Genomic DNA, 20,540 nt, shown 5'->3' with positions numbered 1-20,540 from the left:
CAGCACCTCATTGCTATTCACCAATCAAGCTTTTTTACATGACCCCTTTTGAAGGAGTGGGCCAGTGTAGACAAGCCCCAAGTGTTTAGCCATTTGAAATCATGCTTTTCATACCCAGTGGGCTGATTCTGTAAATGTTTCCTATTCAAGTGGCCTAAAATAGATCTCTTAGGCTATGTCTACACTAGCCCTCACCTTTCAAAAGGGGGATGCTAATGAGACACTTCAGCAGATGCTTAATGCTGGCCGCGGCAATTCAAAAGTTCCGCTTTCGAATCACGCACCACCTATGTAGAAAGGGGGCCTTTTGAAGGGACCCCCAGTCTTCAAAAGCCTCTTATTCCTATTTGGTTTTAGGAAAAAGGGGCTTTCAAAGTCTTGGGGTCCTTTTGAAAGGCCCCCCGTCTACATGGCAGTGCGCAATTAGAAAGTGGCACTTTTGAATTGTGGCAGCTGGCATTCTGCTAATGAGACACTGCATATTCATGACAGTGCCTCATTAGCGTCTACTGAAGTGTTTCATTAGCATCCCCTTTTGAAAGTTGGGGGCTAGTGTAGACATAGCCTTAGTGTTAAAAAGGTGTGCAGACTCAGGCCCTACAAGGGGTATCCTCTTTATAAATATTTCATCCAGTGTATTTCCTCCCATTAAAATTAAAAAATATACCTAACAGAAGAAATGCAAGTAAGTGCAAATACAAGACTATACAACTTGGAAATGATTTTATAATTTCATTATTTAAAAATATGTATCCATTAACAGGAACCTGAATTTTAACAATTTCTTCCATTTATTAGGTTATTGGTATACATGAAAACATTGACCTATCCAGTTCTTTTGGGATAAATGTGATCCTGGGATCATTAACTGTCATAGCAGAATTTGGAAATGCTCCTGTTTTTAAGTTTAAATATGGGTTGGGGGGAAGAGATTGTCCCAAGGTAAACTTGTCTAGAGAAGTAGGTAATATTTCTGTAGTTTCAAGCTATTTTTATTTTTATCTTCTCTGTGCAGTAATAGAGGAAGGCTGGTCCTTAGGGCTTGAGGGAAGATTTATGTTTTGGTCTCAGAGATTTATGTTTTGTAAAAACCTGCAGTGTGCTCAGTTGACATGGAAATGATTTATGTGCCTTTCATTGGAAGAATGATGTGAGAATAGTTTCCTGTTCCTTTCTATTATTAGTGCACTTCAGTATAAGGAGGCATTTCAAGTGACTCACTTTCAGGAGTTTAAATTATGCATTTTTTCATTTAGAAAATAAACACTTGTCTAGTAAAAGGGTTAGGTTCATAAACCATGAACATTTATGAAATAGTTCTCGACATCTCTTACTGAAATAGCTGGCTGCTGAAAGTAAACTAAAATAGATTTAAAGCTCCACTATCTTAAAAAGATGTAGAAATTACCACACCCATAGGAAAATGAGATGTTTATGGTTTGCTTCAGTAATGTAGCATAAATTGTGGTAGGCAACATATTGGTATAGTCTGAAATGTACAAGTAAGGCTAACTTCTGCTTCAGTACTCTCTGGCTGTTTCTAGTGGCATGGTAGTGAGCAGCCAGGAAGGTGCTAATGAGGCACCAGTGTAAATTTCCCACACCTAACTAGCATATGGCCACACGATTTGGAGTCCAAAAGAAGCTCTTCCAGATTCCAAAATACACGTGTACATGAGCAGCCCACAGGGATCTTCTGGAAGGAAAATTTTGAAGAAGAGGGAGCTTCCAGAAGGAGAGTTGCCTTCCAGAAGATCCCCGTGGCTGCAAGTCTACATGTTTATTTGGCAGTCTGGAAGAGCTTCTTCCGGACTCCAAATCATGTGGCCATATGCTAATGAGGCATGGAAAATTTACATCTGTGCCTCATTAGCATCTTCCTGGCTGCTCACTACTGCGCCCCTTCTGGAGAAAGGGGCATTTGTAGAAATGGCCCTGCAGATTTCAAGGAGAGCAGAATAGGGCTTGAACCTGTAGCATATGGAATTCACTTCAGTGAGTCAATGAGCTCTAAACGCAGGGTCAGCTCATATTTAGATGAAATTAATCCTGCATGGATATTTTTAAGGAATATTGATCTAGTTTTCTCATTAAATTTGTGGTAACATATGCCATGTTACACTGTGCCCTTAACTTGAATAAGACATACAATTTGCACTGTGCAAACTGCATATCCTAGTTTGAGTCAATTTCAAAATAGGCTATTTTGGGATTTGGCACTGTCTACACAACACCAAATTTCAAAATACTGGGCTATTTCAAGGCATCCCTTACTCCTCCCTCAATGAGAGGAGTCCTTGGTACCCTGAAATAGCTCCACAGTGTAAATATAACCATACTGGAAAAAAAAAGTGTGACCAATAGTAGAACCCTGATTTTATGAAAGTTAATCTTTTCTTCTTCCCATCTAATATGACTCCAATCTGTCAGCCACCTTTCAAGTGACAATAATCGTTTTGAAAAACAGATTTGGTGGCAAAGAGATGCAGGTGTCACAAAAAAAATTATGCACCTCTTATACATTTGTTACCACTTGTAACATACACTATAATCGCATGATTAATAAATTTGGATGATGCACCTCCTGGAATTTTGAGATGTTCAATTATTTGAGTATTTTAATTCTTGCTCAATTTCCAATTAGTTCATGCAATAGGGATTCTACTGTAAAGAATATGTTGCTTACCAAGGGCGATTCATGGCAGCTAGCCACAGCCCTGCATTAGAGACAAGGCAGAGCAGCAGCACCCTCGGTGGCTCAGAGATGGCATGCCTGTTGAGGACTTGCAGGATTTTCCTGCATGCCTGTTTCCAGGAGCAGTTTGGCGTGCTTCATCTTGGGCGGGGTGGGCAAATTTTTTGACCTGAGAGCCACCAGGATATGGAAATATTATGGATGGCCATGAATGATGTTTGGTGTTTGTGTGCGGGGGGGGTGAGGGTTTCAGCTGAGGAGGTAGATTCTGGAGGAGTGGGGAAGAGATGGAGTTTAGGGCATGGGAAGAGGCTCTGGACTGGGACAGGGGGTGGGAGTGTGGGGTGCTTAAGGGCTGTCTAGGTTCCTATGCAGGTGAGGGCTTATGGCCAACACCTGTGTAGTGGTACGGCCAGACAGCTCTGCACTCTGCTCCCCCCCACACCCGTCTACAGGCACCTCCCTTGCAGCTCACATTGGTCATTGGCTTCCAAGTAATGGGGGCTACATCAGTGGTGCTTTGGGTGGGAACAGTGCATGGAGCTCTCTCTGTGCATGAGAGCCAGAAGCGGTGACATGCCATTGCTTTCAGAAGCTGTGCAAAGCCAGTGTGTCTGGAGTAGGGCAAGCCGCAGTCTCTGCTCCCTAGCAGGAGTTCAAGGGCAGCTGTTGAGCTGGATGTGCCCTGTGGACTGTAGTTTGCCCACCCCAATCTAGGGCCTCAGCCCAGCAGATCTAGCTGAGACGTATTGGAGTCAAACCAAGACTGTGCTTATCTTCTTTCCATTCTTGCCCCTTCTCAGTCAGACTTTAGTGTGACAAACCCATGTTGTTACCTGAGTGCAGTGGCTGTGATTCTTAGCATGCCAGGCAAGTCCACAGAAGTATCTTTGCTCCCTCCAGCACTCAGCAGCCTTTGGTTACTTCAAAATTACTGTTGCCATTGTCACTTGCTAATCATGAGAGTAAATTACTGGTACTACTTGTCTTTACCAAGGTCATCTACCATTAATGTTTGGCAAGAGACAGGGCCCGATACCACTTTTTATGCAAGTCAGGACTTCCATTCATACCAATGTGAACAGTGCAATGTCAGCACATGGCATTAGACATAACTGAAATAAAAATATAAAGAAAGGGCCAAATTCTGCTCTCTGACTCTCCATCACATAAATGAGAACAGATCTCATTCTATATTTAAATAGAGCCATTTACAGAGTCAACATACATTTTTGTGTAGAAATTTTTTATTTCCAAACTAGACAGCTAAATAATGCCCATGACATTTGAGCCCTGGAAAGGTTTATTTTTATGTGCTTAAATATTATAAAAAACTCGTACTTTCCAAACGTGGGGAAGTGATCTCTTTGCACATCACCACATGCCTGATTTAGATTTTTATGTACTTTTGTTTGTCTTATGTCCCTATCTTCCACATATAGCTTACCTTCTGTTTGCAGCAGTTGCAGCTAGTGAGATTTGGATTTACCTAAGAACCTGACTGCTTCATAATGAGAAAACAATCAGCAAAATGACTTTTGTGCATTTTTTTCAAATGAATTAATCTGTAAAATTCAGTTGAAGAAGCCATTCCATATTTAAGCTAGGCTGATATATTTATTATTTGCACTAATAGTAATAGGTGGCTGTGCATGGAGTCTGTTTCATTGCACTAAGAATTTATGGATATCCTGTGCAATCTCATGTTTTGAAAACCGTCAGACAAACTGAAGTAACTTTTTTATACTTACATTACATGTGTGTAATATTTTTGTTGTACCATGGTTTTGACATGGGCTGTAAGTTGCCTGAGGAAGAAAGTAATAAGAGTTATATCTTTAAGTAACTTCACTCATACACTTCAGCTGCTTTCCATAATTGATGGAGTGGTTTTGATTAGTGCTTTGCTTTTGTTCAAAACATGGTCTAATATAATTAATTTGAACCATTAAATTTAGTAAGCAGACATTTTCATGGTCACATGAGAAGTTTTTACTCTGTATCCTATAGTGAGCAACTTATAATGGGGGAGTTGTCTGAAATCCAAGACAGTTCAGTGGCTATCTTCTGAAACAAAAAACAGTCTAAGTGGATTGCACAGTTAGTCACATACTTCCATCATTGCCAAACACATTTCTCTCTTCTAAGGTTTTAATAACTCTTACCATCAGTTCCTTAAAAAATATTGATTTGGGATATGATCTGCTGAAAATATTAGCAATTACTGTGTGTCATCCGTAACTATAGTGCAGGAAATGACACACAATTTAATGGCTGATGCAGGACGTTTAACAAACTCATACAGATTCTTCCATGTTAGCCCATGAAACATGGATAGGATTTGTGCTACTATATTTACCAGCCAGTTGAAAATATTAAAATCATAAATTCTCTGTGCTGTGTGAGATTTGCAGTACATGAGTCAGAGAGACAAGATGGGTTGGGTAATATCTTTTACTGGAACACCTGCTGTTGGTGAGCGAGACAAGCATTCAAGGTTATGCAGAGGTCTTCTTCATATGACAAGCCCAAAAGGTTGTCTTTCTCACCAACAAATTTGATCCAATAAAAGGTATTACCCTCTTTTGTCTCTCTGATATCCTGGTACCAGCATGGCAACAATAACTTTGTGTGCAAATGTGTGAGTTTTCAGACTAATTTAAAAGGTTCACTAGTACTTCTATATCATCATCATCATCATCATCATCAATAACTGTGGGCTCAGTGCCCGTTGGTGTCTGATGCCTCTCTCACTATTTCCTTCCATCTTTCCATATCCAGTGCAGAGTGGCTTAGTTTCTGTAGACTAGCTCTGCATCAGTCAGTACTTCTATACCATTTTTTTTTTAATTCAGCCTTCCCTTTCCATTGCTACTGCTAAAAGTGTGGTCTACATCTCTGTCATCACTTACTTTATTTACTGTAACCACCTTGTTGCTTCTTATCTAACCAATACAGTAAAACCAAGATCCTTTCCCTTGCCCACAGTTCTAATACTGAATTATTCTGTTGCAAAATCCTTCATTAAATTTCTACTCTTCTCTGCTTCAAGCTTGTGACACAACTTAATTTGCAAGAATTTTCACAACTCAGCATCTGCCTACATGCTCTTTTATGCCACTTACTCACTCCATATCTTCTTCCCAGGTTTCCTGTCTGATTCCTCCCCTACCCTTTCCTGAAACTCCTGATTGTATATTTTTCATGAGACTCTTTATTGTCCTCCTTTCCTTTAAATTTTGCCAAGCACCACCTTTCTTTAAAAATCCTCCTAGAAGCCTGTCAGTTTCATGGAAGATATTGCTTGTAAAGACCACAACTTGGTAATCATTCTGTATTTGATCTGCAGGTGTCCTTAGATTGTAACGTCTCAGTGCAGTAACTTTTTTGTTGGTTTTTTTTGTGTATTTTTATGTTGTATATTGCACTTTGTACATATGAAACCCTAGAATAAATGTGTATATATACATATAGGCTGCATCTACACTAGCCCCTCCTTTTGCAGGGGCATGGTAGTGAAGGATTTTGGCAGATGCTAATGAGGCACTGCTATGGATATGCAGCACCTCATTAGCATAATGGTGGTTGTGTGCGATTCAAAATTGTCACTTTCAAAATGCACACTGCCTGTGTAGACGGGAACCCCCAGACTTCAAAAGCCTTTTCTTCTCAAAACCAAATGGGAAGAAGGGGCTTTTGAAATCTGGGGATCCTTTTGAAAGGTCTGCATGGGCGACATACATTTCAAAAGTGGCACTTTTGAATCATGCACAATCGCCATTATGCTAATGAGGTGCTGCATATTCATGGCAGCACTTCATTAGCATCTGCCAAAAATCTCTCATTACCATGCCCCTTCTGAAAGGAGGGGGCTAGTGTAGACGTGGCAATATGGTTTTAGTATTGGGGTCCTATCATGTCCTCCCACTGAAAAACTTGAAAGAGGGCAAAAAATTTTCGGAAAACTGTTACAGATTTTCAAAATCATCCAGTTGGGTTGGAGTGGGATTCACTTTACTGCAAAGTAGTTGGAGGGCATGATTTTCTGAGCTTTTTGGTATCCCAAGATTTTCAGAAAATACCATGGATGTCTGGCCATCTATGGAAGGCTGCTCTTTTCCTTGTCAGCATGACTCCATGTAAACTACCAATGCTTAAATGTCCTTACTCCTCATTGTCATTCCCAAGATGATTGGGCAGTGCAGAATAGGACCATGTAGCTGCGCCTACACGAGCTGGCTATTTCAAAATACCCATGCCAACTTCAAAATAGTGCCCGCTGCGTCTACACGTGCTGAGCGCTATTTCAAAGTTGAAATCGACGTAAGGCAGCAAGACGTCGAAGTCACTATCCTCATCAGGAGATGGGAATAGCGCCCAACTTCAGCGTTGAACATCGAAGTAGGGTGTATGTAGACGATCCGCGTCCCACAGCATCAAAATAGCAGGGTCCTCCATGGCGGCCATCAGCTGAGGGGTTGAGAGACGCTCTCTCCAGCCCCTGAGCTCTATAGTCGCCACGTGCAGCAGCCCCTTAAAGCTCCCCGCCCCGTTATTTCCTGTGCAGGAAGCTGAGAGCGCGTGCAGGCAGCAGCACACACACATGCCCAGCCTGCACGTCCTCCCAGAGCGCTGACCCACCACCCTGCACCCATGGCATCCAGCCAGCCCCCACAAGCGCCCACAAGGTACCCCCTCCAAGGGGACCCAGGGCTCCCAGCCTGCCAGCCAGTGGGGAAGAGGCAGTGGCGCCCCTCCTGGACGGAGGCCGAAATCCGGGACCTGCTGGGGCTCTGGGGCGAGGAGGAGGTGCTCCAGGTAATGGGGAGCAAGAGGCGGAAAGCGGATGTGTTCGCTCGGCTGGCCGAGGGCCTGGCTGCCTGGGGTCACCCTGCCCTCACTCCTGACCATGTCAGGAGTAAGGTGAAGGAGCTGCGGCAGGGTTACGCCCAGGCCCGGGACATGGCCAGCCAATCTGGGGCCAGCCCCGCCACTTGCCCCTTTTACAGGGAGCTCAGGTCCATCCTGGGCCCCCGGTACACCTCCTCCCCCCCCGGCCACCCTTGACATCTCAGCCGATGAGCCCCAGCAGGCCCCGGAGACGGAGTCCGCCCCGGAGGCCAGCCCTGCACCCCAGAGGGCCCCCCAGGAGCCCACCCCTGGGACACCGGAGGAGGAGGAGGAGGAGGAGGCCTCCAGTGATGAGGGGCTGCTGATAGACCTCCCCTCCCGCAGCTCCAGCAGGGCGTCCGCCCGATGGGTGTCCCCTGACCATGGGAGCGGACCGTCAGGTATGTACCCCCCCGGTGCGCACACCCCCGGGGTTAAGGGGCGGGGACAAGGGACATGACCAGGGACCTCCACACACCCAGGTGTCCATGGCCCCGAGGACAGCAGTAGCATGTCCCTCAGAAGAGTCCATCAGCCCCTGCCCCCCAGCAGGACAGCGCCATGCCCCATCCCTGGGGATGTGGGGAGCGGAACCTAGGGTCCCCCGTTGGGGGAGGGGGGGTTAGACACCCATGAGCAGCAGCAGCATCTCCGGGGGACGGGGATGGGGAACCAGCATCAGAGGGGTGGGGGGACAAGGGCCACGGGTCAGGGCCCAGACTAATGGCTGTCTCCACTCTTCTTCCCCCCACTGTTCTGCAGCTGCACCATCGGAGGGCCCGGAGAGCACCAGCGTGGCGTCTGTGGTCCTGGACAGCCCCCCGGGGCCATCGCAGCAGGCCAGCCCCTCAGCGGAGCACAGACGAGCCCCAGGACAAGCCCGACAACGGCAGAGCCATCTGCGGGCGTCCATGGACCCCCAGCTGCTCGCCACCCTCCAGCGTCAGCTGGAGGTGTCCGAGCGGCGCCTGCAGGTGGAGGAGCGGTGGCTCCAGCTCCAGGAACGAGCACTGGCCTGGCGCCAGGAGGCTTGGGGGGCCTTCATGCGCACGTTCCAGGACATCGCGCGGTACGTGGCCCCCCCTGCAGCTCTGCCCACCGCTCCGCCCACCGCTCCACCCGCCGCTCCGCCTGCCATCCCTCCACCATCAGCCATCCTGGGGCCTGCGGCCAAGGGGGACCATGGGCCTCCGGACACCGCCTGGCCCTATCTGCCAGTTCTCCCAGCCCCCACCCAGCCTCGACAGGGCCTCCGGCCCAGAGGCTGGTCGTGCCCCCCCACACCAAGTGCTGGACAGTAGGGGGTGCGGGGCCGAGGACGTTGCCCCTCAAGGCTCCCCTCCTTTGTACATATTCCCCCCATCTTTGTAAATAGTTTTTTTCTACCCCCATTTAGTAGCTGCCCCCCATGTACATAGTTCCCCCCTTCTTCTTTTAATAATAAGGTTGCACTGTTTTGTTTCAAACAAAATTTCCATTTATTTTAAAGAAAAGTGTAGGTGTGTGTGCTCTCAGGTGCTCTGTGGTGTGGGCATGGGGGCAGGGAGTGTTGTGGAGGTTGGGGGGGTGCAGTGGGTGGCTCACCCGCAACTGGCCCTGCCAGCGTTCACCCCACAGCCTGGTCGAAATGGGCCCGCGGGGCCTCCCGGACCCGAATCCCCTCAGGGTCGACCTGACGACTGGGGGCAGCGGGTGGCTGGACATCGGCCCTGCCAGCCTCCACAGCCCAGCCCTGGAAGAAGGCCTCTCCCTTGCTCTCAACCAGGTTGTGGAGTGCGCTGCACGCACCCACAACCTGGGGGATGTTGGTGAGCCCTGCATCCAGGCAGGTGAGGAGACACCTCCAACGCCCTTTGAGGCGGCCAAAAGTGCGCTCGACCACCTGGAGCGCATGGTTCAAGGGCGTGTTGAACTGCTCCTGGCTGGCTGTGACATGCCCTGTGTAAGGGTGCATGAGCCAGGGCCGGAGGGGGTAAGCCGCATCTGCGACGAGGCAAAGGGGCATGGTGGTGTCCCCCAGAGGGATCTCCCACTGGGGGATGTAGGTCCCCGCCTCCAGCCGGCGACACAGGCCCGAATTTCTGAACACCTGGGCGTCGTGGGTGCTGCCAAGCCAGCCAACATAAATGTCCAAGAGGCGGCCCCGGCTGTCCACCAAGGCGTGGAGGACCACGGAATGGTATCCCTTCCTATCCAGGAAGCGTCCTCCGCTGTGCTCCGGGGCACGGATGGGGATATGGGTCCCATCTAGGGCCCTAAAGCAATTTGGGAAGACCAGGCTAGCAAAACCCTGCGATGGCAGCATCCAGGTCCCCAAGCCGCATGAGCTTGTGGAGGAGCAGGGCATTGATTGCACGGATGACCTGCAGGGGAAGGACATGAGAGAGCACCGGTGAGGGGTGTGCAGGGTGTGTCTGACCCTCCCCCCAGGGGTCCCCTCCTCCCCACAGGGTTCCCCCACCTCCTCCGGGTCCCCCTACCTCCATGAGGACAGCCCCAATGGTGGCCTTGCCCACGCCGAACTGCTGCCCTACGGATCGGTAGCTGTCTGGAGTGGCCAGCTTCCAGACAGCGATGCTGACCCTTTTCTCTACTGTCAGGGCACGTCGCACGGGGATGTCCTGGGGCCGTAAGGCAGGGGTGAGCCACTGGCAGAGCTCCAGGAATGTCTGCTGGCTCATCCGGAAGTTCCAGAGCCAGCGGTCATTGTGCCACTCGCTGAGCACCAGCCACTCCCACCAGTCCGTGCTCGTGGGGTATCTCCACAGCCGGCAGCATGTGCAGCGGGGGGGTGGGGGGGCTGGGAGGGCAGCAAGGTCTGGGGCTGCTTCCTCATCCCCTGGGGGCAGCTCATCTTTCTCAAATAAAAGATGGTCAGCTGACTCCTGCATGGCACTGAGCAGGGCAGCCACTGGTCCTCCAGGGGCATGTGTGTGGGCCTCTGGCTGCTGCTGCTGCTGCTGCTGGGGGTCCATGCTGCTTCCACGGGGTGCGTGCTTGTGGCTCTGCAGACCATGTGCTGTGCAGGCTGAGTGTGTCTGGGAGGGGCCCTTTAAGGGAGCAGCTTGCTGTTGCCCCAGAAGTGCTAGTCCACCCTGTGACCCTGTTTGCATCTGTTCCTGGCACCCTTATTTCGATTTGGGCTGCTTTTGTGTGTAGACGCTCCCCTGCAGCGCCTGTTTTGATGTAGTGCTGTCCAACATCGACATTTGAATATTGATGTCACCAGCCCTGGAGGATGTGTAGACGCTATTCATCGAAATAGCTTATTTCAATTTTGCTACATTGAAATAAGCTATTTCGATGTAGCATCCCAGTGTAGACGTAGCTTGTGAGAATTAATGCTGATATGTTCATATAAGTTTCTGTGGACATCATTAAGAAATGGTGACATGGGTAAAATAGATCACTTCTTCCTACACATTCTACTCGTGCATCTGACGAAGTACGTCTTTGCCTACAAAAGCTTATGCTCCAAAATATCTGTTAGTCTATGAGGTGCCACAGGACTTCTTGTTGTTTCCTACACACTGTTTTTTCTATGTCAAAATGTTAGAGTTCCTTGAAAGAGTATTTGTGAGGGGAGATGAAGGTGGTTGCTCAACATCTCTCTGACAGATGGGGAGGGTTTTTTCTGGATTTCCTCTATTCATAGAAGAAGATGTAGAACTATCCCAGAACTGGAAGGGACTTTATGATATCATCTATTCCACTCCACAGCACTTATGGCATGACCAAAAGTTCTCTATACCTTCCGAGAAAGGTGGTTATCTAATCTGCTCTTAAAAATCTTCATTGATTGAGATTCTGCAATCCCCTAAGTCATGTATTCCAGTGCTTAGCTACCCTGGCAGGAAGTTTGTCCTAATGTTCAAACTAAATTGCCTTTGTAGCAATATAAGGCCATTGTTTCTTCTTTGTCCTCAAAGGTTAAGGAGAAAATTTTCCTCCCTTCTTCTTGTAACAGTCTTTAGCATGCTTGAAAACTGTTATCACATTCCCCTTCAGTCTTCTCCAGACTAAACAAACCCATTTTGTTCAATCTTTCCTCATTGGTCATGTGTTCTTGACTTCTAATCTTTGTTACTCTTCTCAAGATTTTCTCCAATTTGCCACATCTTTCCTGAAATGTTACGTTCAGAACTGGATAGAGTACTCAATTTGAGGCCTAGACAGCACTGAGTAGGGCAGAAGAAAAATGTCTTTTGTCTTTCTTACAACTGACGATGTGCTGACCTACTCCGGGTCCCGTGGGTGCGCATGGGGTGTGATACAGCGGGGGGAGTCGGGTGGCCCGTGACCGACCACCCCACCTTTATAGCAGCCTGATATAGTGTAGCAGCAATATGTGATTCAGTGTATCCACTTTAAAACCTAGGTTTCCACAGTATTATGAGTACCAGGAACAATAACACTCCGATTGTGAACACCACAATGCCCTGTGGCTGTTCTAAGTCTCAATAATTCTCTATACAGACCCAGCTAGTCCAGCTAGTGGTATTTAACGATAGTGATTTATTCATTTATTCATAACTACAATTACTTAACACTTGTTATATATATATATATAATTATTTATTTGGCATAGGCTAAATACTAGGTTACATATAACTGTATATAATTACATGTGGCTTACCAATAACATCCAATGCTCCCACATCTCACCAATAACTACGTTACAGCGGCCCTTCAAGTCAGAGATACGGCTTGGTTGGGACCTTTCGTGGTGGTGACGTCCAGGTGATCAGGCCGGGGTCTGCTGTCTGGACTGGAATTTGCTAGCCTCCGCCTTGTGTCGAGGAGCCCACACCCTTATTCCTGCTAGATCACCTTTTATACTGTTTCTTACTTGGGGGTTCGATACCTGGCCAATTAAAGCGTTTGTTACCTAATTTGGGCTTTCTATCCTCCCGGCCTGTCAGAACATGTTACAAGATTTCCTCTGTCCTTGGTCTTTTTCTGAACCTTCCCTGGGACCCTCTGATGTTGTACAACCAAGATGTTCTCTTTGGGGGGCTTCCAGCTACTAGCCCCAGCTGTTCTCTTTGGGGGCTTACTATCTGCTTGTCAGGATGTTCTCTTTGGGGACTCTCCAACTACTTGTCAACTTTCTGATTTCTTTCTCCTGGCCTGACTTCAGACCTTCCCGCCGTTGTATGATAGCGTTCCAAGATGGAGTGTATGATCATTCTGCCTTGCGAGTGAGGCCCGGCCGCCAGGTGCTCGTGCTCCCACAACAACATTCCTGTTAATACATCCCAGAATTGTGTTTGATTATTTTTTTCAACAACAGTGTAACACTGACTCATATTTAGCTTGTGGTCCACTATAACCCTTAGATTCCTTTCTGCAGTACTCCTTACTACACAGTCATTTCCCATTTTGTACATGCACAACTGATTGTTCCTTTGCATTTGTCCTTATTGAATTTTGTCCTATTTATCTCAGACCACTTCTCCAGTTTACCCCGGATCATTTTGAATTTTCATCCTGTCCTCCAAACCGCTTACAACCACACCTGGGGTGTTGTTATCTGCAAACTTTAAAAGTGCACTCTCTCTGCCATTCTCTTCTGTCCAATATCTTCAACAATTTAGATAATGGCACTCTCAATGCCATTATTTAGATTGTTGAAGATATTGGACAGAACAGAATCCAGAACTGATCCCTGTGGAACCTCACTTGATACGTCCTTCCAACTTGACTGTGAACCACTGATAACTACCCTCTAGAAATGGTTTGCCAACCAGTTTTTATGTACCTAGCTTATAGTAGCTCCGTTTTGTTGCCTTTCCATAGTTTGTTTATGAGAAGTTGCAAGACAGTATCAGATGTCTTACTAAAGTCAAGATATACTGTATGTACTCCTTTTCCCCCTTTTGTGGTCTCTGCTGTTGCCTGATTGGTTACTTCCAGTTTCACATGGTAGCCAGTTGACCATTCAGTCTGTAACTCTCTGGAGTTTGTATATTTGAAGTTCTGCTGTACTGACTCCCAGAATGATTTATCACATGGACACATGATAAGATTGGGGAGCAGGGAGCAAGAGCAGTGTGCACCAGGCCTGCCAACGACGAGGTTAGGAGTCAGGAAGATGGGCACTTGCATGGAGGCCTGGCAATTTGAAGGGCCCTGGGGCTCCTTGTCACCACCATTACTAAATCTGCAGCTCTGAGGCTTCTTGGTGGCAGGGTCTGTGGTGTGGCATGCTCTGGGCAGTGCTGAGAGCTGGATGCCCCCAGCCCCACCCCTTCTCCCTAAGGTCCTACCCCTTCCAGAAGCGAGGAGCCATATTCTACCTCCCACCTCCCTTACATACCTTGCCCAGAAAAGTCTGTCAGGCCCCCTTGTGTGCACATAGCACACTGAGGGACAATATGGACACTGGCATAGTGGGTGGGTTAAATGGGCCGGCAACACAGTCCCTAGTGGTAGAAGGGGAGAAATTGAGGGGCTTTGGGGGAGAGGGCAGCCAAAACCTTGGATTGGGGTAGAAAGAGGAATAGAAGAAGCTGCATCACACCTGGACCCTGACGGGGCTACAACAGCAGGGGGGAATAATGGGGAACCTGGGAAGGGAGGACAGTCAGAACTCATGTGTGACAGAGAGGTCCACTGGTGGCAGCTGCCAAATAAAATCACTATTTTGTGTCAGCAACTTCTAATACATCCTAACCTGCTGTATCGGGATATGAATCTCCCACTGACACAAGTTTTTTTCCCTCAGGTTGTGAATATTTGTCCGTCTAGCTAACTGGCATGGAAATTAAGTATTGTCTTGTTTCCCAGTGAGCATCCCAGTTAGAACTGAGACCTGGTAAAGAACACGTGAAATCAACAAGCAGTCAGCCAGCCCCAGAGGATGAACGTTGGGGCTTACTGAGGTTTGGGGAGGAGAAAAAACAAGGACTATGGGGGAGTGTAAAGGGAAGACAAAAGGCTATGTCTTCATCCACTACTAAGGGTGCAAAAGAACAGTATTTTTTGCATTCATGAATGGTAGATCCCAGCCTGTTGGGCTGATGATGAATGGAGTGTGCTTTGAGTCAGAAACTACTGCAGGCAAGGATTTTTATCCCTTTAAGGTTAAATTTGGGCTCTAAGAAACACATTATGCCTTTGTTTCATATGTACTAATTTCTGTTTCCACACGTTATCCTTGTTCACAAGCTCATTAACTTAATCTTTGATAATAAATGTTAAATGATTGTTTCACTATAAATATATTCCAGTGTTGGGTTTTGCCACACTGTGGGTTCGTTATTTCTATGGAGACAATTGTCTTGGAAATTCTGTGTTTGCCTACAGATACAGGCTGGACAATACAGAGTAATTCCTTTTAGGTGCTCTGAGACCAAGATACAGGAGATATTATCCTGCAAGACAGAGTAAGGGCTAGAAGAGCCCTGAGGAGATAGTTTAACTGGCAGACGGTTTAGGGATATCAGTGAGCTGAAATCCAGTTTAGCACCAGCAATTCTTTCTCTCCCTGAGTCAGTAAGTTATCACCATTGATTCACAGTCCTGGCACCCCAAGAAAACATCACACTACTATGGAAAGGAGATTGACGCATTTTGATGTAGAGGGGAAAGAAGGGAATGGGGCATGAAGGAAGTGGTAATTGTAGGTTTCCAGACTTTGTTCCAACAGTTATGGAGATACACTCAGAGTGGCTGGTGTGTGGGGAAGAATGGAAGCTCCTGGTGAATGAAAGGCATACTGAACTGTTAGCAGAGTCTGTGAAATAGAGCAGGATGAGAAAATGGCATTGAGCTAGCTCATGGGAAGGGAGAGTGGCAGAATGCAAGGAGCCCCTGACGTGCAGTAAACTCAGCCTACAAAACTATGGGCTGTGCACGCACACACACCAGTTTAACGAAGTCAGTTAATTTGAATGTGATATGCTGACATTCCAGAGAAGAATGACTAAAATAATTAAAAATCTAGAAAATATGACCTGTGAGAGAAAATTAAAATAATTGAATTTGTTTAGTTTGGAAAAGAGAAGGCCCGAGAGAGGACATGATAGCAGCTTTCAAGTACCTAAAAGCAAGTTACAAGGAAAAAGGAGAAAAATTATTCTCCTCAGCCTCTGATAATAGGAGGAGAAGTGATGAGCTTAAATTGCAGCCAAGGAGGTTTAAATTAAATGTTAAGAAGAATTTCCCAACTGTCAGAGTGGTTAAGTACTGGAATACTTTGCCTAGTGTGGTTGTGGAATCCCCATCTTTGGAGCTATTTAAGAACAGGTTAGGTAAATATCAAACAAGTATGATATAGATGGTTCATAGTTGTGCTGTGAGGGCAGGTGACTGGACTTGATCACTTCTTGAGGCCCCTTCCATGTCCAATGTTCTATAATTCTAACTATATTTTAAAAACACTGTCTAAACACCAAAAATTATTTTGGTCTATTGGCTTTTAGATGTGATAATTTTGTTGGAATTATGATAATCAGTAATAATTACTGCTACTTTTTTTTTCCACACATGAATGTAATGCAGTCATGAACATAAGGTGGTCTTTGTCAGTAATGAACAATTCATGGTTTTTTTTAATTTACTGGAGTGATTTGTTATGGGCTGAGACAAAGTTAGCCAAGTTACATTTACAAATGTTTGTATTTTCAGGGATTGCCAGGTCTAGATGGTCCTCCAGGTCCACCAGGGAAAGAAGGTCAGAGGGTGAGTAAACTCTGTGAACAACTGGCAAGTGTGTGAACTGACTTTAATGTGTCATTTTTTCAAAGCATCAGTGAAAACAAGACTTAAATGTAGCAGCTCAGTAGGGAGCAATTGCCTCAAACTGAGCTTTGAAATTTGAGTTTTTTTCTTTGTTTGAATGAGATTTGCTAGTTACACAGTCTTAAATGTTTTAATAACTGGCAGCACAGGTGCAGAATAGTAGTTTGGATAAAGTGCATCTGCTGTCATTGAAACTGGAAAAATAATAAAGTCGATCTCAGCTTTCAGTTCTGTTGTGGTAATGGAAGGTATCCTACAGTACATATCTTACATCAGCTTGTCATTGTTATGCAAAACAGCATGCTGCTCAAAGCTAGTGCCAGTGATCAGGTTTTATTACAGGTTTTTATGTGCGCATTTCACGGTTAGTAATATCAACATCAGGAATTCACACCAGTTAGGAAGAAGTAAGAGGCAGCCAAGATGTGCTCAAATCTTGAAATGAATCTAGACCCATCTGCAAATTTAAAAGTGTTCAGATAACTGTTTTTTATTCATTTTCTTGTGCCTCTTCATTGCTTGGCTTCCAGCAGAAGCAGTAAAATACAAAGACAGATGTTGCTACAGTATTTATGGTTCATTCTGAACCTGAAAGTATTAAAAAACTCAAAAGAGTTGTCCATGTGTCGGGGGATAGCTGTGTTAGTCTATATTCACAAAAACATTGAGGAGTTCTAGAGCACCTTAAAGACCAACAAATTTATTTGGGTGTAAGCTTCCATGGGCAAAAATTCACTTTGTCAGCATCTGACTAAGTAGATTTTGGGCTGTGAAGGCTTATGCCCAAATAAATCTTAGTTTCTAAGATGCCCCAGAACTCCTCAGAATTGGTCATGAGATTTTTAAACCAATTCAACACCAAAGTCTGGATAAGTATCTGACCTTTTAAAATATTTATCCCAACCTCAGATTTTCGTTTCTGAACTTTGTTTATTCATAACTAATATTGGCCCAGCTGAGGCACTCATTTTTGGTGATGTTAGTGAGAATCAAGTCCTTACATTACTGAGTCCTTTGCGTGCAACCTCTCATTACAGGCATCGTGCTGATTCCTACAGATATAATTCTGCAAACTTTACACACAGTAGTATTTCTTTTCAGGAAAACAGTCCCACTTACTTCAAAGGAACTATTTACAGGCCTGATCTTGTTACTTGTTCACAGTGGCCGTGTCTACACTAGCCCCAAACTTCGAAATGGCCACGCAAATGGCCATTTCAAAGTTTACTAATGAAGCGCTGAAATGCACATTCAGCGCTTCATTAGCATACGGGAGGCTGCGGCGCTTCGAAATTGACGTGGCTCGCCGCCGCGCGGCTCATCCCGACTGGGCTCCTTTTCAAAAGGACCCCGCCTACTTTGAAGTCCCCTTATTCCCATGAGTAGATGGGAATAAGGGAACTTCGAAGTAGGCAGGGTCCTTTTGAAAAGGAGCCCAGTCGGGACGAGCCGCGCGGCGGCGAGCCGTGTCAATTTCGATGCGCCACAGCCACCCGTGTGCTAATGAAGCGCTGAATATGCATTTCAGCGCTTCATTAGTAAACTTCGAAATGGCCATTTGCGTGGCCATTTTGAAGTTTGGGGCTAGGGTAGACATAGCCAGTGAAGAGTGTGGGAATGTGCTAACTTTTGCTGTTATGCAGTTAAATGAGTGAGATATGGCAAAGCCCTTGCTTGTCGATTTTCTGTCACATGCGCTATATGGGAAGTGTTTCTCTGGAGTCTCAGGTCTGTAAGACAGAATACTAGCACAAATGGTATTTGTCCCTTATATCCACTGATCTGAAAGTTCCTGTGAAAGGCAGAGATTGGTGTTTATCTGAAATTTTAAAATGTAGTTATTTTGGAGCCCTGCTTTTAGTCGTGGACCATTTCATGAGGTATAGTGCTAGAAAAAAAAAGCATGTAGCAGTATTCTTTTTTCTAAGCAGGGAAATTTAGTGAGACGATACATTTGACTTAGTCACTTACATTTCACATATAACATTAAACTGGTGTCTTTTCAGCTAGTTGTATACAGTACAAATAGAAGTGTTTCTGCCCTCCCTATCACAGCTCTCAAGACAACTTTTGAGCCAAACAACAGCAACAACGTAGGTGTGGACTGCACCCTCTTTCTTGTGCTTGATATTAATGTAAAATAAATGGCAATGCCAAACTGTTTCTATTTTCTTTAAAACCCTCTTGCCCTGCACCACTCAGTATTATAATAATAATAATAATGCAGAAGTTCAGGTTTTCACAGCTACAGTAAATCAGGCTGTATCAATAGTAATGTTTTTAGTCGCTGTTACAGTTACACTACTGTGGGTGCATCATTTTATACATACAGTATTAGATATGACATAGTGGTGTAAATAAGCAGTTGCAAATCTGGGCTTTGCACTGATGCAGCTACATCACCATAGTCACCTCGGTGTTAAGAAACCCAGTGCTTGGAAGGCTGGAGTCAGGTTGCACCTGCTTTATACGGTATTACGTACTGACAAGCAAACAAAAAATATGCTAGAAGAATGTTAAGATTGCAAAGTCAAGTCCCCAAGGCTGGGTCTACACGTGCCCCTTCCTTTCGAAAGCGTTAATGAGCAGGTTCAAAAGATGCTAATGAGGTGTTGCAATGAATATGCAGCACCTCATTAGCATAATGGCGGCCACAGCAATTCAAAAGTGCAGCTTTTCGAATCGCGTGCCGCCCATGGAGATGTGACCTTCCGAAAGGACCCCCCAGTTTTCGAAAGCCCTTCTTCCTATTGAAAACTGGGGGGTCCTTTCAGAAGGTCCTGTCTCCATGGGCGGCACGTGATTCGAAAAGCCGCACTTTCGAATCTCCGTCGCTGCCATTATGCTAATGAGGTGCTGCATATTCATTGTGGCGTCTCATTAGCTTCTTTTGAACAGCTCATTAACACGCCCCTTTCGAAAGGAAGGGACACTTGTGGACACAAGGCAAGAGTTAAGAAATGCCAGCATGAAGGTTGTGCATGGAACATTAATTCATCCTCCTCCTGCATATGCCTTTTTGATGCACTCTTTAATTATTGCATCTAATATTATAGTATAGTATATCTAATACTATTTTAATATCACATTTCAGTACAGAGGAAGGACAAATTGGTAATTTTTCAATATTTCATTTTATTGCATCATTTTTTTTCTGTGACCTTGTGCTTTATTTGTTGAGCACCTTCCAAACCTTGCACTTAGTACAGAATTATTTTCCCATAAATTTTCCTCTGGAGCTCAGAACCATACTATGAAACTTGTATGTGCAACAAATAACAGTCTACTCTCATCCGCAAAGTAGTGGAGCTGGGTACACTATGTTGCTCCTTTTGCCAACAAAACTGTCTTGCTTTGCCAGCAAAATAAAATCACATCAACTGGAAGCATAGAGCAATTTTGCAGCAAAGTTATGTCAACAGAATGGTAGTGCAGACATATTGGCCTGCTAAACCCAGGGTTGTGAATTCAGTCTTTGAGGGGGGCCATTTAGGGACTTGGGGTAAATAGATTTAATAAAAATCTGCATGAAGACCTTATGTCGCATCTTTCCATCTGATTATGGAGGCTCCACGCAGCAAATGCTTTTCTGCTTGGAGTACACTGAAGTTGTTGTACCTGCTGGCTCAGCGGATAGAAGAAGCTGTGCCACCCCAGCTCTGTGATAGTTGTAAGAACTTTAATAGCCATGTTCATTTTCCTTGTGACATGTTGGGTGAGAGCTTTAAACCATAGGTGTATCAGTGCCATGAGAAGATGAAGGAGCTAAAGCAGATGTACCAAAGGCAAGGGAGCAAACCATTGCTTCAGTGCTGCACAGAAGACCTGCCACTTCTAAAAGGAGCCAGACACCATCTTTGGTAGTGACTCTGCCTTCACTTACAAGAACCCTGCTGATGCTTCAGTAGGGCTGGAGGTAGTAGACTCAACCCTGAAGGCAAAGTGGTGGACAAGGAAGTCAAGGTGAAGGATGAGATGGGATAGGTGAGAGGCTCATCTAGTGCCACAGTAAGCCAGGACTCCTTGAACCAGTCCCAGAAGTCTGTCTCTGGTCTGGTTGATACAGGTGAGGGTTGGGGGAGGGGTTCTGATCAGTGATGTTCTTGAGTTGCTGCTGGCTAGTTTCATATAGTAAAACTGTCTTTTGCTTTGGTGTATGCTTGAAGTGAGAATTCACGAAAATCCTCCAGAGACATCTCTAGGACACTTT

General features: G+C 45.7%; 1 protein-coding gene across 2 annotated transcripts in view; it reads left to right on the top strand.

Moving 5' to 3' along the window:
- Positions 1–20,540, top strand: part of COL19A1 (collagen type XIX alpha 1 chain) — a 338,823-nt gene that overhangs the window by 180,782 nt on the left and 137,501 nt on the right. For both annotated transcript variants that reach the window (XM_074991087.1, XM_074991086.1), the window contains one exon: positions 16,217–16,270. In XM_074991087.1, coding sequence (XP_074847188.1) covers positions 16,217–16,270 — 54 coding nt within the window. The remainder of the gene's footprint in view (positions 1–16,216; positions 16,271–20,540) is intronic.

Source organism: Carettochelys insculpta, chromosome 3 (assembly GCF_033958435.1).
Source record: "Carettochelys insculpta isolate YL-2023 chromosome 3, ASM3395843v1, whole genome shotgun sequence".
In the NCBI taxonomy this organism is placed as follows: Eukaryota; Metazoa; Chordata; order Testudines; family Carettochelyidae; genus Carettochelys; species Carettochelys insculpta.
The sequence above is the reverse complement of the archived record's forward strand: the minus strand, read 5'-3'. Positions and strand labels throughout refer to the sequence as shown.